General features: G+C 39.2%; 1 protein-coding gene across 1 annotated transcript; it reads left to right on the forward strand.

The window, feature by feature from the left end:
- Nucleotides 1-2,559: 2,559 nt before the first annotated feature.
- Nucleotides 2,560-15,515, forward strand: LOC127660148 (PDZ and LIM domain protein 3-like). The gene is made up of 7 exons (XM_052150243.1): nt 2,560-2,828; nt 9,238-9,389; nt 9,903-9,987; nt 10,756-10,943; nt 13,027-13,154; nt 14,020-14,131; nt 14,276-15,515. The coding sequence occupies exons 1-7, from the start codon at nt 2,736-2,738 to the stop codon at nt 14,463-14,465; spliced, it is 948 nt and encodes a 315-aa protein (XP_052006203.1). The 5' UTR covers nt 2,560-2,735; the 3' UTR covers nt 14,466-15,515.
- The last annotated feature ends 352 nt before the right edge of the window (nt 15,516-15,867 follow it).

Here is a 15,867-nt window from a genome sequence, read left to right on the forward strand (position 1 = left end):
TCCCACGGGATTGAGGATGGTGCGGCTGGCGATGGAGGCGATCTGGGGATGGCAGCGGGTGCAGCTCCGCCGGGTACGTCCCCTCGGACCACCCGCCCCCCGGCATGTTCGTTGACTCCCATCCGTGCTCGAGGCAACAGCGGCTCGCCTCACGGCCAGTCTGCCTATCCTCTAGAGCTCGAGGTGGATGAGCTCGCCGCTGGATCGGAGAGCACGGTATCTGACGCTGAGGACTCCCCTGGGCTGCCGCCTTCGGGCCTGCATGCCCAGGCTGAGGCCGACGCGCAGATGTCCGATATGCTTGTCCGGGCCGCCCCAGCATGGGGGCTGGACTGGAACCCTCCGTCCTCCCCACAGCCATCACGGTTGGATGAATGGTTCCTGGGAGCTCTGCTCCGAGCCCCCGCCCCGTTCCCGTGTTTCCCGGATGTGCATGATGAGTTGACGTCTGAATGGAGAGCACCCCTCTCCACACGTCACAAAGCCATTTGCTCATCTGCTCTCGCTACCCTCGATGGCGGAGCGGCCCACAGGTACACGGCGATTCCTCAGGTGGATAGGGCTGTTGTGCTTCACCTATGCCACTAAAACCCTACCACCTGGTGGGGTCGCCCTGTACTCCCCTCCAAGGCCTGTAGGACAACATCGTCACTGACGGCCAAAGCCTACAGCGCCGCCGGACATGCCGTTTCTGCCCTGCATTCCATGGCCCTCCTGCAAGTCCACCAGGCCAAGGCACTTAAAGATCTGCACAGGGGTAGCTCTGATCCTGACGTGTTGCAAGAACTGTGCTCAGCGACCGACCTCACCATTAGAGCCACGAAGGTCACAGCGCAGTCACTCGGGCCAGCGATGGCCACTCTCGTGGTCCAGGAACATCATCTTTGGCTGAACTTGGTCGAGATGCGTGAGGCAGACAAAGTGCGCTTCCTCAACGCCCCTGTCTCCCAGTTCGGCCTCTTCGGCGACACCGTTGAGGACTTAACCCAGCAGTTCTCTGCGGTGAGGAAACAGACGGAGGCTATTTCACATATTCTGCCCCGCTGCAAGCCTGCCGCCATGGGCCATGCCCTGTCTGCTCGCCGAGGGCGTCCTCCTGCAGCGAAGAAATGCCCTGCTCCGCCTCAACCCGGGCCCAGCTCTCAGCCCACGCATCGAGTACACTGCAGGAAGTCGACGCCCCCCGCCTCACGGACCCCCTCGGGGACCCGTAAGGCTCCAGGCGCTCCTGAGGCGATCGACCCAGGGACCAAGACGTTAGCTCCGGAGCAGGTAAGCAGACTGCTCCGTCCCCCGAAGCAGGGCCAGGAGGAGAATCCTTTGTTGAATTTATTTAATTTGCCGCAGCCCCATGAACCCACATTCTCAATATAAGAGCTATTTCCTTTGTCTCTAGGTCACCTGGCCCGCAAATGCAGTTCTCAAAGCACTCTGCTGCCACACCTCAACAGTCCAGGCACGCTGGACGCACACCCTCCGCCCTCAGCCCCATGACTGTTCACCGGCCGGCCGGTTCTGACGAGTCCAGAGGACGCCGCTACAGGACCTCCTTCTCAATCACGACCCTGCCCCCTGCCAGGAGTGCGGAGCAAGGTAAGTGCTTCAAGTCTTTTCTCAGCACTAGAGCCTTGGGATGCGTTCACGCCTCCTGAGGCCATACTACCTGCTCCGCCCGCTGCGAAGCCCCGCCGGGTACGTAAAAAATAATCGTCCCCTTGGTGCTCCTAGCACAGAGCTTGGATGCATGGCTTTCACTTCCCAACCCTTCATGCTGGCTAGCCCGGACCATCCGACTCGGTTTGTTTTATAACTGGGTTGGCAGAGTCTGAGGGGAGAGACTTTAGAATACCCCTGGTTGTTTTTTATTTGTATTTTTTTTTTTTTGTGAAAAAGTAGTAAGAAAATGATCAGTTGAAATGAAAGAAACATAAGCAGTTTTCATATTTCTCTTCTGTGGCTGTGGTATTGAAATGGTTTACATTTTTTAGAAGAGATGTTTAAATGAGCAACACATGCTGTGTTGATATGACAACATGACATGATATGGTTCTGTTAGTGTGCTCTGTAAATAGTTCATAATTTGCTCATCAGCAGCAAAAGCTCTGACTCAACACACAATCTTAATTTCATGATGGAGTGTCTGGCCAGCGGTAAGGTATGAAAAATCTAGACAGAAGATAAGGTGATAGTGGAGAGATTCACTGGTGGATCATTTTAGTTATCGACTAATTCAAATGGCTTAAAAACACACTAAACAATGTTTTTCTTTTTTTATGTAAAAATGCCACAAGGATTCATTGATGTTTGTGGGGTAAGGTTACAGTTGGGGGACTGAATAGTACATTTGTACTGGATAAAAATTATTATGTCTAGAGAAAGTCCTCGTAAACTACCAGTGTGTGTGTGTGTAGAGAGAGAGAGTTTGTTACACACAGAAATATAGAGAAGGGAGGTGGACATGTATCAGTGTAAACCCTCAGTCTACCCTATGACCTCACTCATAGGTGTGGCATCCTGGCATCATCTTTCTTTCATTCACTAACCCCACACCAAAAAGGGATTCACAGACAGGCACTGACTTCCAATCCTTGTTGAGTGAGTGATTGGTTCAGGGTAGGCGGGACAGAGCTGATTATTTTGTTCTGGCTGCAGTTCTTCAGCCCACAAATAAAAAGAGACAGTACTGAAGAACTAAGAAGTTCAACTTTGGGAAAGAAGGTAAAGAAAAGACAGTAATGCCACAGAACGTGGTGCTGGATGGGCCAGCCCCTTGGGGATTTCGGCTTTCAGGAGGTAAAGACTTCAATCAGCCGTTGACCATAACACGGGTAAGTAAAATATCTTGTCTATACTTTGATGCTGGGAAACACAACCATGGGCATGAGAAACCAGTGGGTAGATAAAAAAAAAAAACAGCAAAAGATTCCCAGGCCCTCACATTAGACATAACTGGGGAGTACAGAGAGAAAGAGAAATATTTTTAGAATCAGAAGGTCAAACTGACATTCAGATTTAGAAACATCTGTTGTTGTCATAGAATTATTTCCCAGAGAATTTCCATGTTAGTTTAGTTTACCCAGTTTGTATCTCTCTTTATATGGTTTAGTATAGAATTGTATACAAACCAAATACAGGTAAGATGGCATATAGTTTACATGTGGCATCATAGTTCAATGATAACTACACTTTACAGTATAATTAAAAAAATGTCAGATAATTTAAAAATGATAGTGTAATGGTTCCAGTCACAAGCTTATTTTTTCAACAAGAACACTACATTTTGTGAATGCAGTAAAAAGCCCAAAGCATTTAAATGAGTTTTAAAGTAGCTTCCCCAACAATGTTCAAAAATTAGCTTTTACATTGAAGCATTTCTTTAAATATATTTTACGGCTGATTCTAAAATTGTATACTACGCTAACTGCAAGGCATTCAATCTTCTAGTCATAAATACACACAAAAAGACAAGGACAGACACACTTAAACACATCTAGTGCTTGGCTCCAGTGGGGATCTCTACACCTGTTGTCTGAATGAGTCACAAAGCTCATGGTCCAATAGTATTTTAAACAGATGATGAAGCATCAGCATGTGTGCTAACAGAAGAGGTTAAAGGTTAAATGAGCACTTACTGACAGTGACATGTGTGAGATGAATTGGACCGCCATTTAATTTAAGAAATCATTGTAGTACCATTTAGAATCTTTTCATATTATTTATAAATGTCTAAAACTAACAAATAGGCCTACTTCCTTAAAAAAAGATGGTGTTCATCTATTTGATCAATGGTTATTTTGAACTGAAGAGGAGGAGGGTACAATCGAGGGCTAGATGTTTGAGAGAATTCAAGCTCAGCAACAGGACAATTTATGCGCATTGGCGAAGGCTCCTCACAAATACTATGAATTTTCCTTATACAGAAAGACACTGCACACACTTTCGGCTAATTTACTGTCTTTATTATGTCTCTCTTAAGAACTCTGTAGGGAGTCTGGCTGGGAGAAATGGTATGTAAAGTAGCTACATTGCAGTTACATAATGAGATCTGTTTCCTTCTCATGTCTTTTATCCAGGTCTGTGTTAGAACAAAAAATAAGCTCCATCGCTCAGAGGAACTGCAGTATTCTAATGCATGGAATGTATCAGTATAATTAGTAGCTCAGTCTCATCAAAAGCAGCTCTTTGATCATGATAATAAAGAATGTTCTTGGTGGAAAGCCAGTTCTGACATTCACAATACATTATTCAAAATAACATAGCAGAAACAGGACACACCCTCATAAAACATAAAAAGTTTTCATGGTCTCTGATTAGAAGCAGAACATCAGGTACAAACTCCTAAAAAAAAAGTGCAGTGGCAGTACCACGGGACAGTTATGGTATCAGATGTTAATACCATTAAAATTTTAAAATATACTATGACAGACAGAGGTCCAGGTCTGGATCTCGGCTTGGTTCCATCCGGACCACGAAACATCTTGACATTTGCTGCCCCATCTCACCGTTTCTATACTTCAAGTGATCAGCACGACAAAACAATGGAGCTGTGTATAGTGGAAGCTCTCGGGCGCAGAGAGCACTAACCTTTCAGCACTGTAAAGTCTAATACTTTTCTCTTTTACAGAACACGTTTCATTTATACCCTTTCGTGTGCTGCGCGCATAGTTGCAGATGCACATTTTAAGGACATTAGACCTTAGCGAAGAAATATAAAGTGAGCAGCAATATAGATGGATACTGGCACCTATAACACGATAATGAAGCGAAGTTAATTAAACTTCATGTGTCTGAAATGGATCCAACCAGGGTCGTTTCAGACCATTCTGGCACCCTAGGCGAGATTCCTATTGCTGCCCAGATGGGGGGGAGGGGTTGTTTGTGCGGCGGCCTCTTCTTTGGTGTTTTTTGGTGTAATTAATCAAAGATCTCTCGCAAAAATGGCAAGAAAAACTAAAATGTGATTTTACTAGTAGCACAGTGGAGTTCTCATGAGATCATTTCCATTATTTGATAGTCTGACTATTTTTAGGCCTACTTAACTTTTGCTTTAACATTATTTTTAAGCTTCACTTTTGTGATGTACATTGTTTGTTGTTGGTAGATCTTAATTTTAAGGAAACTATTCAAATGGCCCATTCAGAGTTTTACATTTTCAAAATATTCTCTCAGGGGATACCCTGAACCCCCAAACAATATATTTCTTTAATAGTCACAAGGTCCCCTATACCCCTTGAGTATATTAAAATATTCAAACAAAAAGTACTGGACTGTTGTCATTCAGCTTCAAAATGAACAGTTGATTTGATCTTTTAATATATATATACCAAAGTGCTCTCGATTGATGAACTCTTTTAATCTTTTGGTAGAAGATCCCCCAAACCCCACCACTTTGGCTTTGTCTCTGGAGTCCCAATCCTAATCCTTACTCAGTTTTAAAGATACTGTTTTGACTTTGATGGGTTTTTTTCTTCTTCTTCTTCTTTTTTTTACAAAGTACTATTATTGCCAACTTCACATTTACATTTACTAATACATTTAGTATTTAAAAAAGAAAATGCATTCCTTATGTCATTTCATAGCTATACTGACTAATAACACCATGCAAGTTATTTTCCGGGCATTTGCTGGGAAGGAAATCTAGAGACCGGCCCTTCTGGAAACTTAACTTAATACCCCTGTACTATGGTATTGAATGCTTACCATATTCATATACCATGGTATTTACATGATACTTCAACGAATCCCATGGTATGTTCCACCCAAAAAACAAAAAACAATATAACCCCAAAGACAATGCCATGGTACTTTTTTGGTATTGCACCAGCTGGATACAGATGAGCTAGACTTGAGAATTCAGTTGAATGCAATGATGTCATTCTTAAAATAAATTAATTAGGTTTATTTGTCAATCCTAGCTAATGCCTTAATCAAAAAGCAACAAAAAGATAATTTAAATGGATTAAAACAAGCATGTTACTGATTGAGGTTTATGTCTGTGCCAGAACCTAAGAGCTAAATATATAAATGAATGCCATGTCTTCCAGTAGAGAAATACTGATGACTAATGTAGAATGTGTGTGGTTTCTTTGTACTACTACCATCTGTAATCATGCATTTATTAATGCCTTCAAGGTGGCTCTTTTGTCATTCTATAAATCACAATTTTTATTTGGGTAATATTAGCCTCTACCAATGTGGGCATGCCAGCACAGATGGTGCTTTTGATGTGAAGCCAAATCAGACACTGTAAATTATACTGTTGAATTAAAAATGTAAATGATTGTTATATAGCATCATCCTACATAGTAGTTTAGTGGACAGCTTAAGCCAAATCAATATAGTACTTTAAAGAAAGGGACAGAAGTAAAATCTTACAACAATAGTATCATACATAGTGCTTCTGTAGCTCAGATCACACACAAAAATAAACACAGTTTTTTCAGACTGGTTCAGCTAATTCTCAAGTTGATTGACAGGCATTGTCCAAGTGGTGATTGGCTCTTTTAACTATAAGGCAGTTTTACCTAAACTGTCTCTGTCTCAGCTTTCTTTAATGCCTACAGTTAATATATTCTGTCCCAATGTTGCTTAGAACATAAGTGTAATGTTTCTGATTATACTAAAGCATTCTTTGGGCTATGATATACTAACAACTTCATAAACAATTTACTTGGTAGTTGTTAAAGAAGTACCTTACAACAGCCAGAATAATTTTCTCGGTGCCTACTGTAGACTACCACTTACACTTGAAAATAGCCATTTGGATCACCATTCTCCATCAATTTATTTAACTTTAAAATCTTTTGAAAATCAAAAAGCATCCACTGGTTGCACATTTTAGAATCTCACCAGATGCAGTACACAATTTTTGCATTGTTTGCCTACCATATCATAAATACTGAGTATATGAACATCCAACTAATTTGACGTACTGCTTTTTGCAGAGAAGTTACCTTAAATATGGCCAGGGATCAATTGTAATTTATGGTGTACTCTGAGGCCATAAATACAGGTGGGCATACACGATAGCTCTGTTGTGTACACAAAGTGAAGATACTGACAGGAAATGATATACTGCACTGTGACTGTTATTTGAAGGGAAAGTCAGAGGTTTAATCACTGCTAGCTTCATCGGTCAATTAATTATGAGTATGGAATAAAACATCACAAATCTTCAGGACATTAAACACTGATGATGGAAAACTGAACCCTTTGGTCTTAAATAACTGGCATGACTTGACCTGGTATAAATCTTCCCGTCTCAAGAGGCAGACTTAACGAGAAGATATGGGTCAGCGGTGTAAGGATGTAATAGACCAGTTGAGTCAGGAGACAGGTAGAGCAAGGCCTCCACACAGGACGAGGTTATGAGATAAACGACTAGGGGGAGGAGGAGAATACCTAAGAAAATGAGCCTGCCAAGATGAGAGCAATAAGGGATGATGTCAGATACAATTAATGAAAGAGAAGATGAAAGAAGGAGAGGGGAGAGAAACACCGGGCAGCAGGGCGAATGCCAGAGCAGTCACATCATCATGACACCAATAAGCCTGACTATGTTCCCACTGAGAACACACAGTGCCCTGATTGACACATCCATGCTGCACTATTTTTAGCCTACTTAAAACCCAGAGTGGGTCAACAGATAATTAAAGGCATTTGTTTCTACCAGTTTCTTGGTGTTTACTTCTATACTTTCATGGTTTGCTGTATTATTTTGGTGTCTTCGAAAGAAAGTCTTTGAAACATCCGATCCTAAGAATTGGATTCTTCTTGATCAGAAAGTTTCTTCTACAAAGAAGATCAGGCATATTTAGCAAGTAAACATTTAGCAGATATATTTATCAAAGTAAATGTTCTAAATAACATGCAGAAAGCACAGAATCGTACTTTATATTCAATGGAAATTCATTTGTAAAAACATTTAGCCTACTTATTATTGTTATTATATTAATAATATTTTTGCTTAGACCACATATACATATGGTTAGAAACAAAAGAGTATTTAAATGAATAGTCCAAAGACCTGCAAAATCACAACCTGGCTTAAATGTAACAGTCAGAAGGTATTTAACCTCCCGAGACCAGAGTGACTGCTGTGTGCATTTTTAATTTCCCTTTTTGATTCGTAACAAGTAGCACATAATAAACATGCAAATAAAGAAATAAAATAAAATTATATTCTAGAGCAAATAGTTTTCCTAAAAAGTTATGGCAACATATAGACAGTGGGTCTAAGTTGTGAAATTTAAAATAATACCAAGCTATAGAAAGTCATTCATCAAATTGTATATGATGTTTCCTAGATTGTTGGCTATTCATATTTACATTACAGACATTAGCATAAATATTTCTGATTCAAAGTAATGGCCAGCATCGTCCAATAACTGCCAACCATCTTAAAATAAAATTATACATTATAAATTCTGAATCGAGGTAGCCTACTGATTACCATTGTCCCATGACTGCCAATCATGTTGAGTTGTCCAAACATCATCTGCTGCCTGAAAGTGAACTTTTGACCGGATTCTAGAGAGTTATAGGATGCAACCTTGTTCCCTATTTAGTGAATGACTTAACATCCTGTGTGCTGTCTGTCTGCACTGGTCTAAGAACAGTTCAAAATGCACCTTATTTCAAATTCTTCTCCCCCCTCCCCCCACTGTTGTCTAAGAACTGTTCAAAATGCACATTATTTTCAATTTTCAATCTAGTGGTATTGTACACATTAGTGTACATTGTGTTTAGCAGTGTGGCATTTAAAAAAAAATAGCATAACAAATTAAACTAAAGACTGTAATTTTTTGACTCAAACAGGTTTCAATGTAAAAACTTAATTAGATTTCTTATCAGATGTACTTTTGTTGGTGTTAAGTCCACTTACTCGAATAAAAGACACTGCAGTTCCAACCTGAGTGATTTATAGAGAACCACAAGTTTGTAAACACTAATTCACTCACTTTTCTTCTTCTACCCATTGTCTATGTTACTTTCTCAAGAATAGGTACATAGCGCCTCTAGTGGCAGTACAGGGTATCCACATAATAGGACACAGCATTTGGCATTTCTCCCAAAGACAAACTCCGCCGTGATCAGCACCATGTTGTTTAGTCACATGATTCCGTACGTTGAAAGTTTAACCCTTTATTGAAACCCAGAGACTTTCGTTTTAGCCACTATGCTACATCACTCTTATTTCCCATTTGGAAGGAGCACTAAAAAGGTCTTTGTTTTCAGGTGACACCAGGCAGTAAAGCATCACAAGTCAATCTGTGCCCAGAAGACATCATCCTGGAAATCCAGGGAGTTTCTGTAGAGGGTATGACTCATGCTGAAGCTCAGAACAAGATCAAAGACTCCACCAATCAGCTTTTCCTCAAGATAGAGAGGTACCAGAAACTTTTCTCATTAAAGAGGGCATTTATATTATGTTATCTTGCCTTCCTTATAAGTAATTATAGCCAGAGGGAGGACTGTTAGCTGGACGCTATGGTTCCCAATCATGTTCCTGGAAAACACCACACATATTGGATATATCCCAAATCAAACACACCCATTCAACTCATCAGCTCATTAGTGGAGACTCCAAGACCTGAGCCGGGTGTGTCAAAAAAGAGATATACAAAACATGCAGTATTGGGGGACCTCCAGGAACAGTGCTGGGAACCACTGAGCTAGAGTCCCAAAATAATTGGTCTTTATCACTTGCTATGAAAATGTCTGCCATTGCCCACATAGTTTTATGACAGCAGTGTACATGCTTAATATCTCCTTTTTTTTTTTACTAAAACCTCCCGATAAACCACCTGGCTTGAACATGCCTGGCTGTTGACATTACTGTTCTATCTCTAGACATATTGTGAGTATATTGTGTTTAACTGAGTGTGCGCTATGTGTTGCAGGCCAGAAACTAAACTCTGGTCCCCTAAAGTTGTAGAAGAGGGAAAAGTGAACCCATTCAAAATCAATTTAGAGGCAGAAAATCAAGTAAGTGAAACAGAGGGGAAAGATCAGTTTGAAATATACAGTAGCTGCTATTTTTTTTTTTTACCTGCTTATATGAAGCTTACATGGGCCATTATCAATCCTGTGGTGCACGAAGCATGTCAAAAATAATTTGGTTTGACCTAAAGTAGTTTTGTCCTTGTCTAACAAGACGCATGTAATTAAAATAAAAGCTTTTTGCATGTTTAACGATAGCTGTAAAGTTTTAAATTGGCTTACATGCAATGTGCATTTATTAAAATGAATATGAGTATGCTCTTTCTTACCATAAGAATCACTTGAACTATATAAAAGGTTAAAAAACAATTAAAAGGAACAGTTCACCCCAAAATGAAAATGCTATCATCATTTACTCACTCTCATGTCGTTCCAAACCCGGATGACTCTCTTTTTTCCATTTCCATAAATGTTTTTTTTACATTTGTCATATGTTTTGAAGAATCTCCAAGCTGCTCTTATCCATACAACATTAAGGCCAAGTTCCAATATGGACAAAGCAGCACAATTAAAGTCTCTTAAAAAAAAAAAAGATAATTCTAACTTGGCGACCTTTTATGAAACACGTAAGCAAAAATGACATTATGTGTTATGGTGAGGATCCAAAAGACTTGGAATATAGGGCACAAACCATATAGACTACTTTTATGGTGTTTGTTCCTGGTCAAAATCTGCTTTTGTTGTGTTATGGGGGAAAAAAAAGCATGAACATTATTTTGCAAAAGAACATCTCCATCTGTCCTATATATGCAGGAGTATAAACCTATCGGCACAGGCCATAACAGAAGAGCACAGCCCTTTATGGCTGCTGCCAGCCTGGATGACAACAAGCAGGTTGTGAGCTCCACCTACAACACACCCATAGGCCTCTACTCTACAGATAACATCCAGGATGCCCTGCAAGGACAGATCCGGAGTCTGATGCATGAAAAGCCTGAGGGGTGAGTGCCGGTTTGATCAACCCAAACATATGGAGATGCCTAAGTTACTTGCCTCTGCTTGCTGAAGACTGCATGGCCACTAACGTCAAATACACAATGATCATCTAGAAGTCTTCCTGCAGCCCAAATAATGATATATAAAAAAAGCATAGACTGTTTTATTTTACCAATATATGTACATGCACATGTTAAGGAAATGTCGGTAATCCCCTATCATTAAGTAGCAGTCAGATAGCAAGAGAAAAATTTATTTGAGCCTGGAATGTTGGATCCTGGAGAGCTTCTGCTCCTTTACCTCCTCCCTCTTATTGTCTATTAACATCCTCCCTTATTTCTTACAGGAAGTTGATTACTTCGAGCACACATTTAATGTCAGACCAAATCCATTCATATCTGCAACTTAGATTTATGAGTACCCTGGCATGAACTTACATATGGTGAAATATTCAGAATATAATTAGCATATTTACACATTACATTAATTTGACTTAGAATTCATTTAGCTTAGATTTATTTCAAAGCAACAACAAATGCTGAAAGAATTCTGGGGTGAATTCACTAAACATTTGCACCACTTTGGCGTGTGATATTTCAGCCCACAATAACAGGCCTCTTCTTTACTAACGACCTGTAATACAACTTAAACAGCCACTAACTGCACTGAAATGATGCTGTACCATATTTAAATTAAAGAATTGTCATTCTTTTCAGTGCAAAAACACCTCTTTTCTATGTAAATTTAAAAACAACTCAGCAATTAGTGTTACAATGGTGACACAAAATGATGGAGAAGAGCATTATAACTGGACATATCTAGACCACGGGATTCAGTTTATGTAATCAAGCATATTAAAATGCAGACTCAGCACTAAGTTTTTGGATGTTTGCACCTGTACCTGATTTGTATATTTTCTTTAATGAACCGGGTCCTAAACAAATGCAGAGGAAAGTGCAAATAAATGATACTACAAGTGGCACAATTAATTCTTAGTGAATTCCCCCAACTCCAGTAAAAAGCAGCCTTCTAGCTAAATATTTGTGTTTCTAAACTACTTCTTCATTCTCTTCTGTTTTGTTTGTCCTTTACTTCTATGTGAACATTCCTGCCTCTTTGTGGTCAACCATTATGTAATTTGATTGCTTCCTGGTTTGGTTTCCATGGCTATTATACACTGTTTTGAACTTACACAACTCCAGTGATGGTGCCTCCCACAGTTTGTTTGGTAATGTATCTCAGATGCCAGGCACCTCGTCAACTGGGTGCAATGCTGCTGCTGACCCCAGCAAAAATGGAGGACTTGCTCCTTCTGCTCAGTATAACTCCCCCATTGTATTATACTCAGCAGACAATGTCTCAAATGCACTGCAGCAGGCTCAAATGTCCACTGCAGTCAGGCAGGCATCACCCAGGTAACCAGAGCTTTGTTTCCATCATGCTTGCTTTATGCCACATTAAAATGCACTGCACATTACTGCTAGATTGTGCAAAGCTGAATAAGGTCCTGATGGATTAAAGGAATTTTCTTTGGTCGATACAAGTTAGGCTCAATCAATAGCCTCTTTACCACCAAGAATCATTTTGACTCCCCCCTCGGTATGCAAAAACAAGCAAAAAACATGTTCACAGTAATGCTTTTACTCTTAAAGTCTCTGGGGCAAGACGTTCCTCAAACATTAAAATACAGTTTTATTTTTTTTTAATTTAGCCACTAGATTTAAACACTGTTGAAAATCACACAAATTCATCCCACTGATAAAATAAAAAATGTAGGTAATTCTACAGCTCAATTAAGTTTTTGGTACAGAAAAATAAATATAAGCCCTTTAACAAAAATATGAGCTCTCACAGAGTTTAACTTGTTTTAAACTCATAACTTTGATTCTATTTATTCCAATGAAGTTTATTTTATGTACATCTACAACAGTTTTCTTAGCCAGTATCTTATACTCATAATACTTGTTTGTGCACTATTGTGTCTATAGCGTTACTAAATTTGAGTCCCAACATTAAAACTGTTTGTATACAATAACCTAGAATGAGTGGTTTCAATTGATGGAGCTTCAGCCATTTATCTGTTTTCAGCCATAAAACGCTGACATCCATCGAAGACTCCCATGTGTACCGTATGCTTCAGGAAGACCACGAGCAGCCACATGAACCACGCCAGTCTGGCTCATTCAAGGCCTTGCAAGACTTTGTAGAGAGTGATGGTGAGCTGCCTTTATGTGTGAAGTTACAGTGCATGGTTTGGCAAAATTCTAAATTTAAGAATTGGAATGAAAGTAGATTGTTCGAGTTAAAGAAATTAATCAGTCACAGAAAAGTTTAAAATATTTACAAATATTATAGACATATTACTCAACATCATTTGAATCTATTGATTACAGTACATACTGATATTTCATTCCATTTAAATTGACAGTATTTATGGGAAATTAACTGTTCTCCCACAATCGTACAGTACATAAAATAAAAAATAATTAGTTAAATATAGTGAAATATATATGAATAATCAAACACTGATTTCTAAAATCATTAACATTTTCTGCAAACACCCCAGAGTGTATATGATCATGTTTGTGGGTAATGAATTCTGACATAGAAGTTATGTGAATTTTGTTCCATGTTTATTCTTCTTCCGTTTTAATTATAATTCAACATAATGTCTGTTACCTCAGTTCAAATTAAGTTTGAATTCTGGAATTGATTTAAAAGGCATTCTTAATTCAATTCTGTTCAGCGACATCATAATCTTGAGTTCATACATTACAGTTGGCAGCACTGATGCAGGCTCCAGAGTTGTAATGCTTACATATATATATATATATATATATATATATATATATATATATATATATATATTTAGAATGTACAGTTATGCTTGGGAGTAACATTGTTTCAGGCTCAATTTGACTTCTCATGATGAGCTGCATTTAATAATCTCCACAGCAATCATGCTAATGATGCCAATCAAAGCCTGCTGTGCTCTTAATGGTCTGGAATCATCTGAGGGTATTTAAGGGAGCATTTTACATTTCCAAAATGGATTTCAGACTGTTTTCTTTTACACTTCAGGCACAAAGCCCCTAGTGACTAGAAGTGTAAAGGCCCCAGTGACAAAGCCCCAAGCTGGCACATCCTCATTGCAGAAGCTGCCGCTCTGTGATAAATGTGGCAACGGCATTGTGTGAGTAAAACATTCAGAAGGAGACCTCACAGATGTGGTCTTCTTCAAGAATATATTTTCGATTTTCATGAAAATTATTATACACTGTATTGTGTTCATGCATCCTAAAAAAATCATTAAACTTTTTCTACAACTGGCTAACAGTGGACCAGTGGTGAAAGCCCGGGACAAGTACCGTCACCCGGCCTGTTTCGTGTGCGCAGACTGTGGCATGAACATGAAGCAGAAGGGCTACTTCTTTGTGGAAGGACAGATGTACTGTGAAACCCATGCTCGAATCCGAATGGTTCCACCTGAGGGACACGACCTAATTACCGTATATCCCACTGCTTAGAGGGACAGCACAACTCAAACATTAACTTATATTAAATGATTTCACATAAAAATTAAAATTCTGTCATTATTTACTCACCCTGTTTTAATTTAAAACGTATGACTTTCTTTCTGCTACTGAACACAAAAGGATATATATTTTTAAAATGTCATGATCGCTGATTTCCATACAATAGCAGTTGATAGTGACTAGTGACTCACTCTAAAGCTTGAAAAAGCACACAAAAGTGTCATATTCCATCTTCTAAAGGATTAAAATCACTTTGTATGAGGAACAGACCAAAATTAAGTTCTCAAATACAGTCATTGAACGACTCTTAAAGAGTGTAAAGCTCAAATATGGCGACACGTCAATAACATCAAACCTCATTGGTTCTTGTGTCATGACTCCATGACATTTGGTCATAAGACGCGCAAGAATCAATGAGGTTTGACGTCATTGAGATGTAGCCATATTTGAGTTGTTTACTACTGTTATTTGCACCGTTTACGAGTTGATCAATGATTTGATTTGAGAGTGAACAAAGACTTGAATTTCCATCTGTTCATCATACAAGGTAACTGTATGCCTTCAGAAGACTTGGAATACGACACACGGGTGCATGGACTATCTTTATGAACATTTTGAGTGATTTTCTAACCATTGAAGTGTCACTTTCAACTGCCATTGTATGGAAATCAGCGATTGTGGCATTCTTTAAAATGTATCTTGAGTTCTGCCGAATAAAAGAAAGTCATATGGAATGAGGGTGAGTAAGGAATGCCATCATTTTCATAATTAGGTGAACTTTGACTATGGTTTAAATGTCAAAACTTCTCATTGCTTACACTTATTACTTCTTGATGTTCCATTAAAATACAATATCTGGGTAATGTAAGCATAAAGCACACATCCATAATTCAGAGGGGGGTTTAGTATATCAGCATCAGGCCATAGTAAAAAAGGAATACTTTTTTTTAATGGACATATTGACTTTTCATTTACCCAATATTGCCTGTGCTGTATTTTGTGTTTCTTACTCTATGTAAATTAAAGCCACCTCTAAGAACAAATAAGAATAAAGTTTAATTATGTTACTTCATTGTAAATTGAGGGACTCCAATTTTTCAAATATAGCCATTGCTATTCAGTTATATATCCAAGCCACATTTGTGAAACAAATGCTGTGGTCACTAGGGTCAACTTTGGGAGCTTCCTGAATTGGCCAGTACCTCACTGGTTCAAAGCTCTCACTGATTTTTTATGTTTAATAACTAGTAGTGTGGTCTTGACCAGTTCTCTGTATTACTGCAAAGTGGTACACATGACTAAACTCTACCTGTATAATGTAACATCTCTAGATGCTAATAAACTAAGTATTTTATTATTTATTAAAATTAGCTCTCTTAAAAAAGTAAATTGT

The sequence above is a fragment of the Xyrauchen texanus genome, chromosome 19 (genome assembly GCF_025860055.1).
Source record: "Xyrauchen texanus isolate HMW12.3.18 chromosome 19, RBS_HiC_50CHRs, whole genome shotgun sequence".
NCBI classification, from domain to species: domain Eukaryota; kingdom Metazoa; phylum Chordata; class Actinopteri; order Cypriniformes; family Catostomidae; genus Xyrauchen; species Xyrauchen texanus.

Excerpts from the sequence above, each read along its gene's own strand:
- LOC127660148 (XM_052150243.1), top strand. The coding sequence starts at position 2,736 with ATGCCACAGAACGTGGTGCTGGATGGGCCAGCCCCTTGGGGATTTCGG. Across the intron at positions 2,829-9,237 it reads AGCCGTTGACCATAACACGG|GTGACACCAGGCAGTAAAGC; the intron begins GTAAGTAAAATA and ends CTTTGTTTTCAG. Across the intron at positions 10,944-13,026 it reads ATGCATGAAAAGCCTGAGGG|CCATAAAACGCTGACATCCA; the intron begins GTGAGTGCCGGT and ends ATCTGTTTTCAG.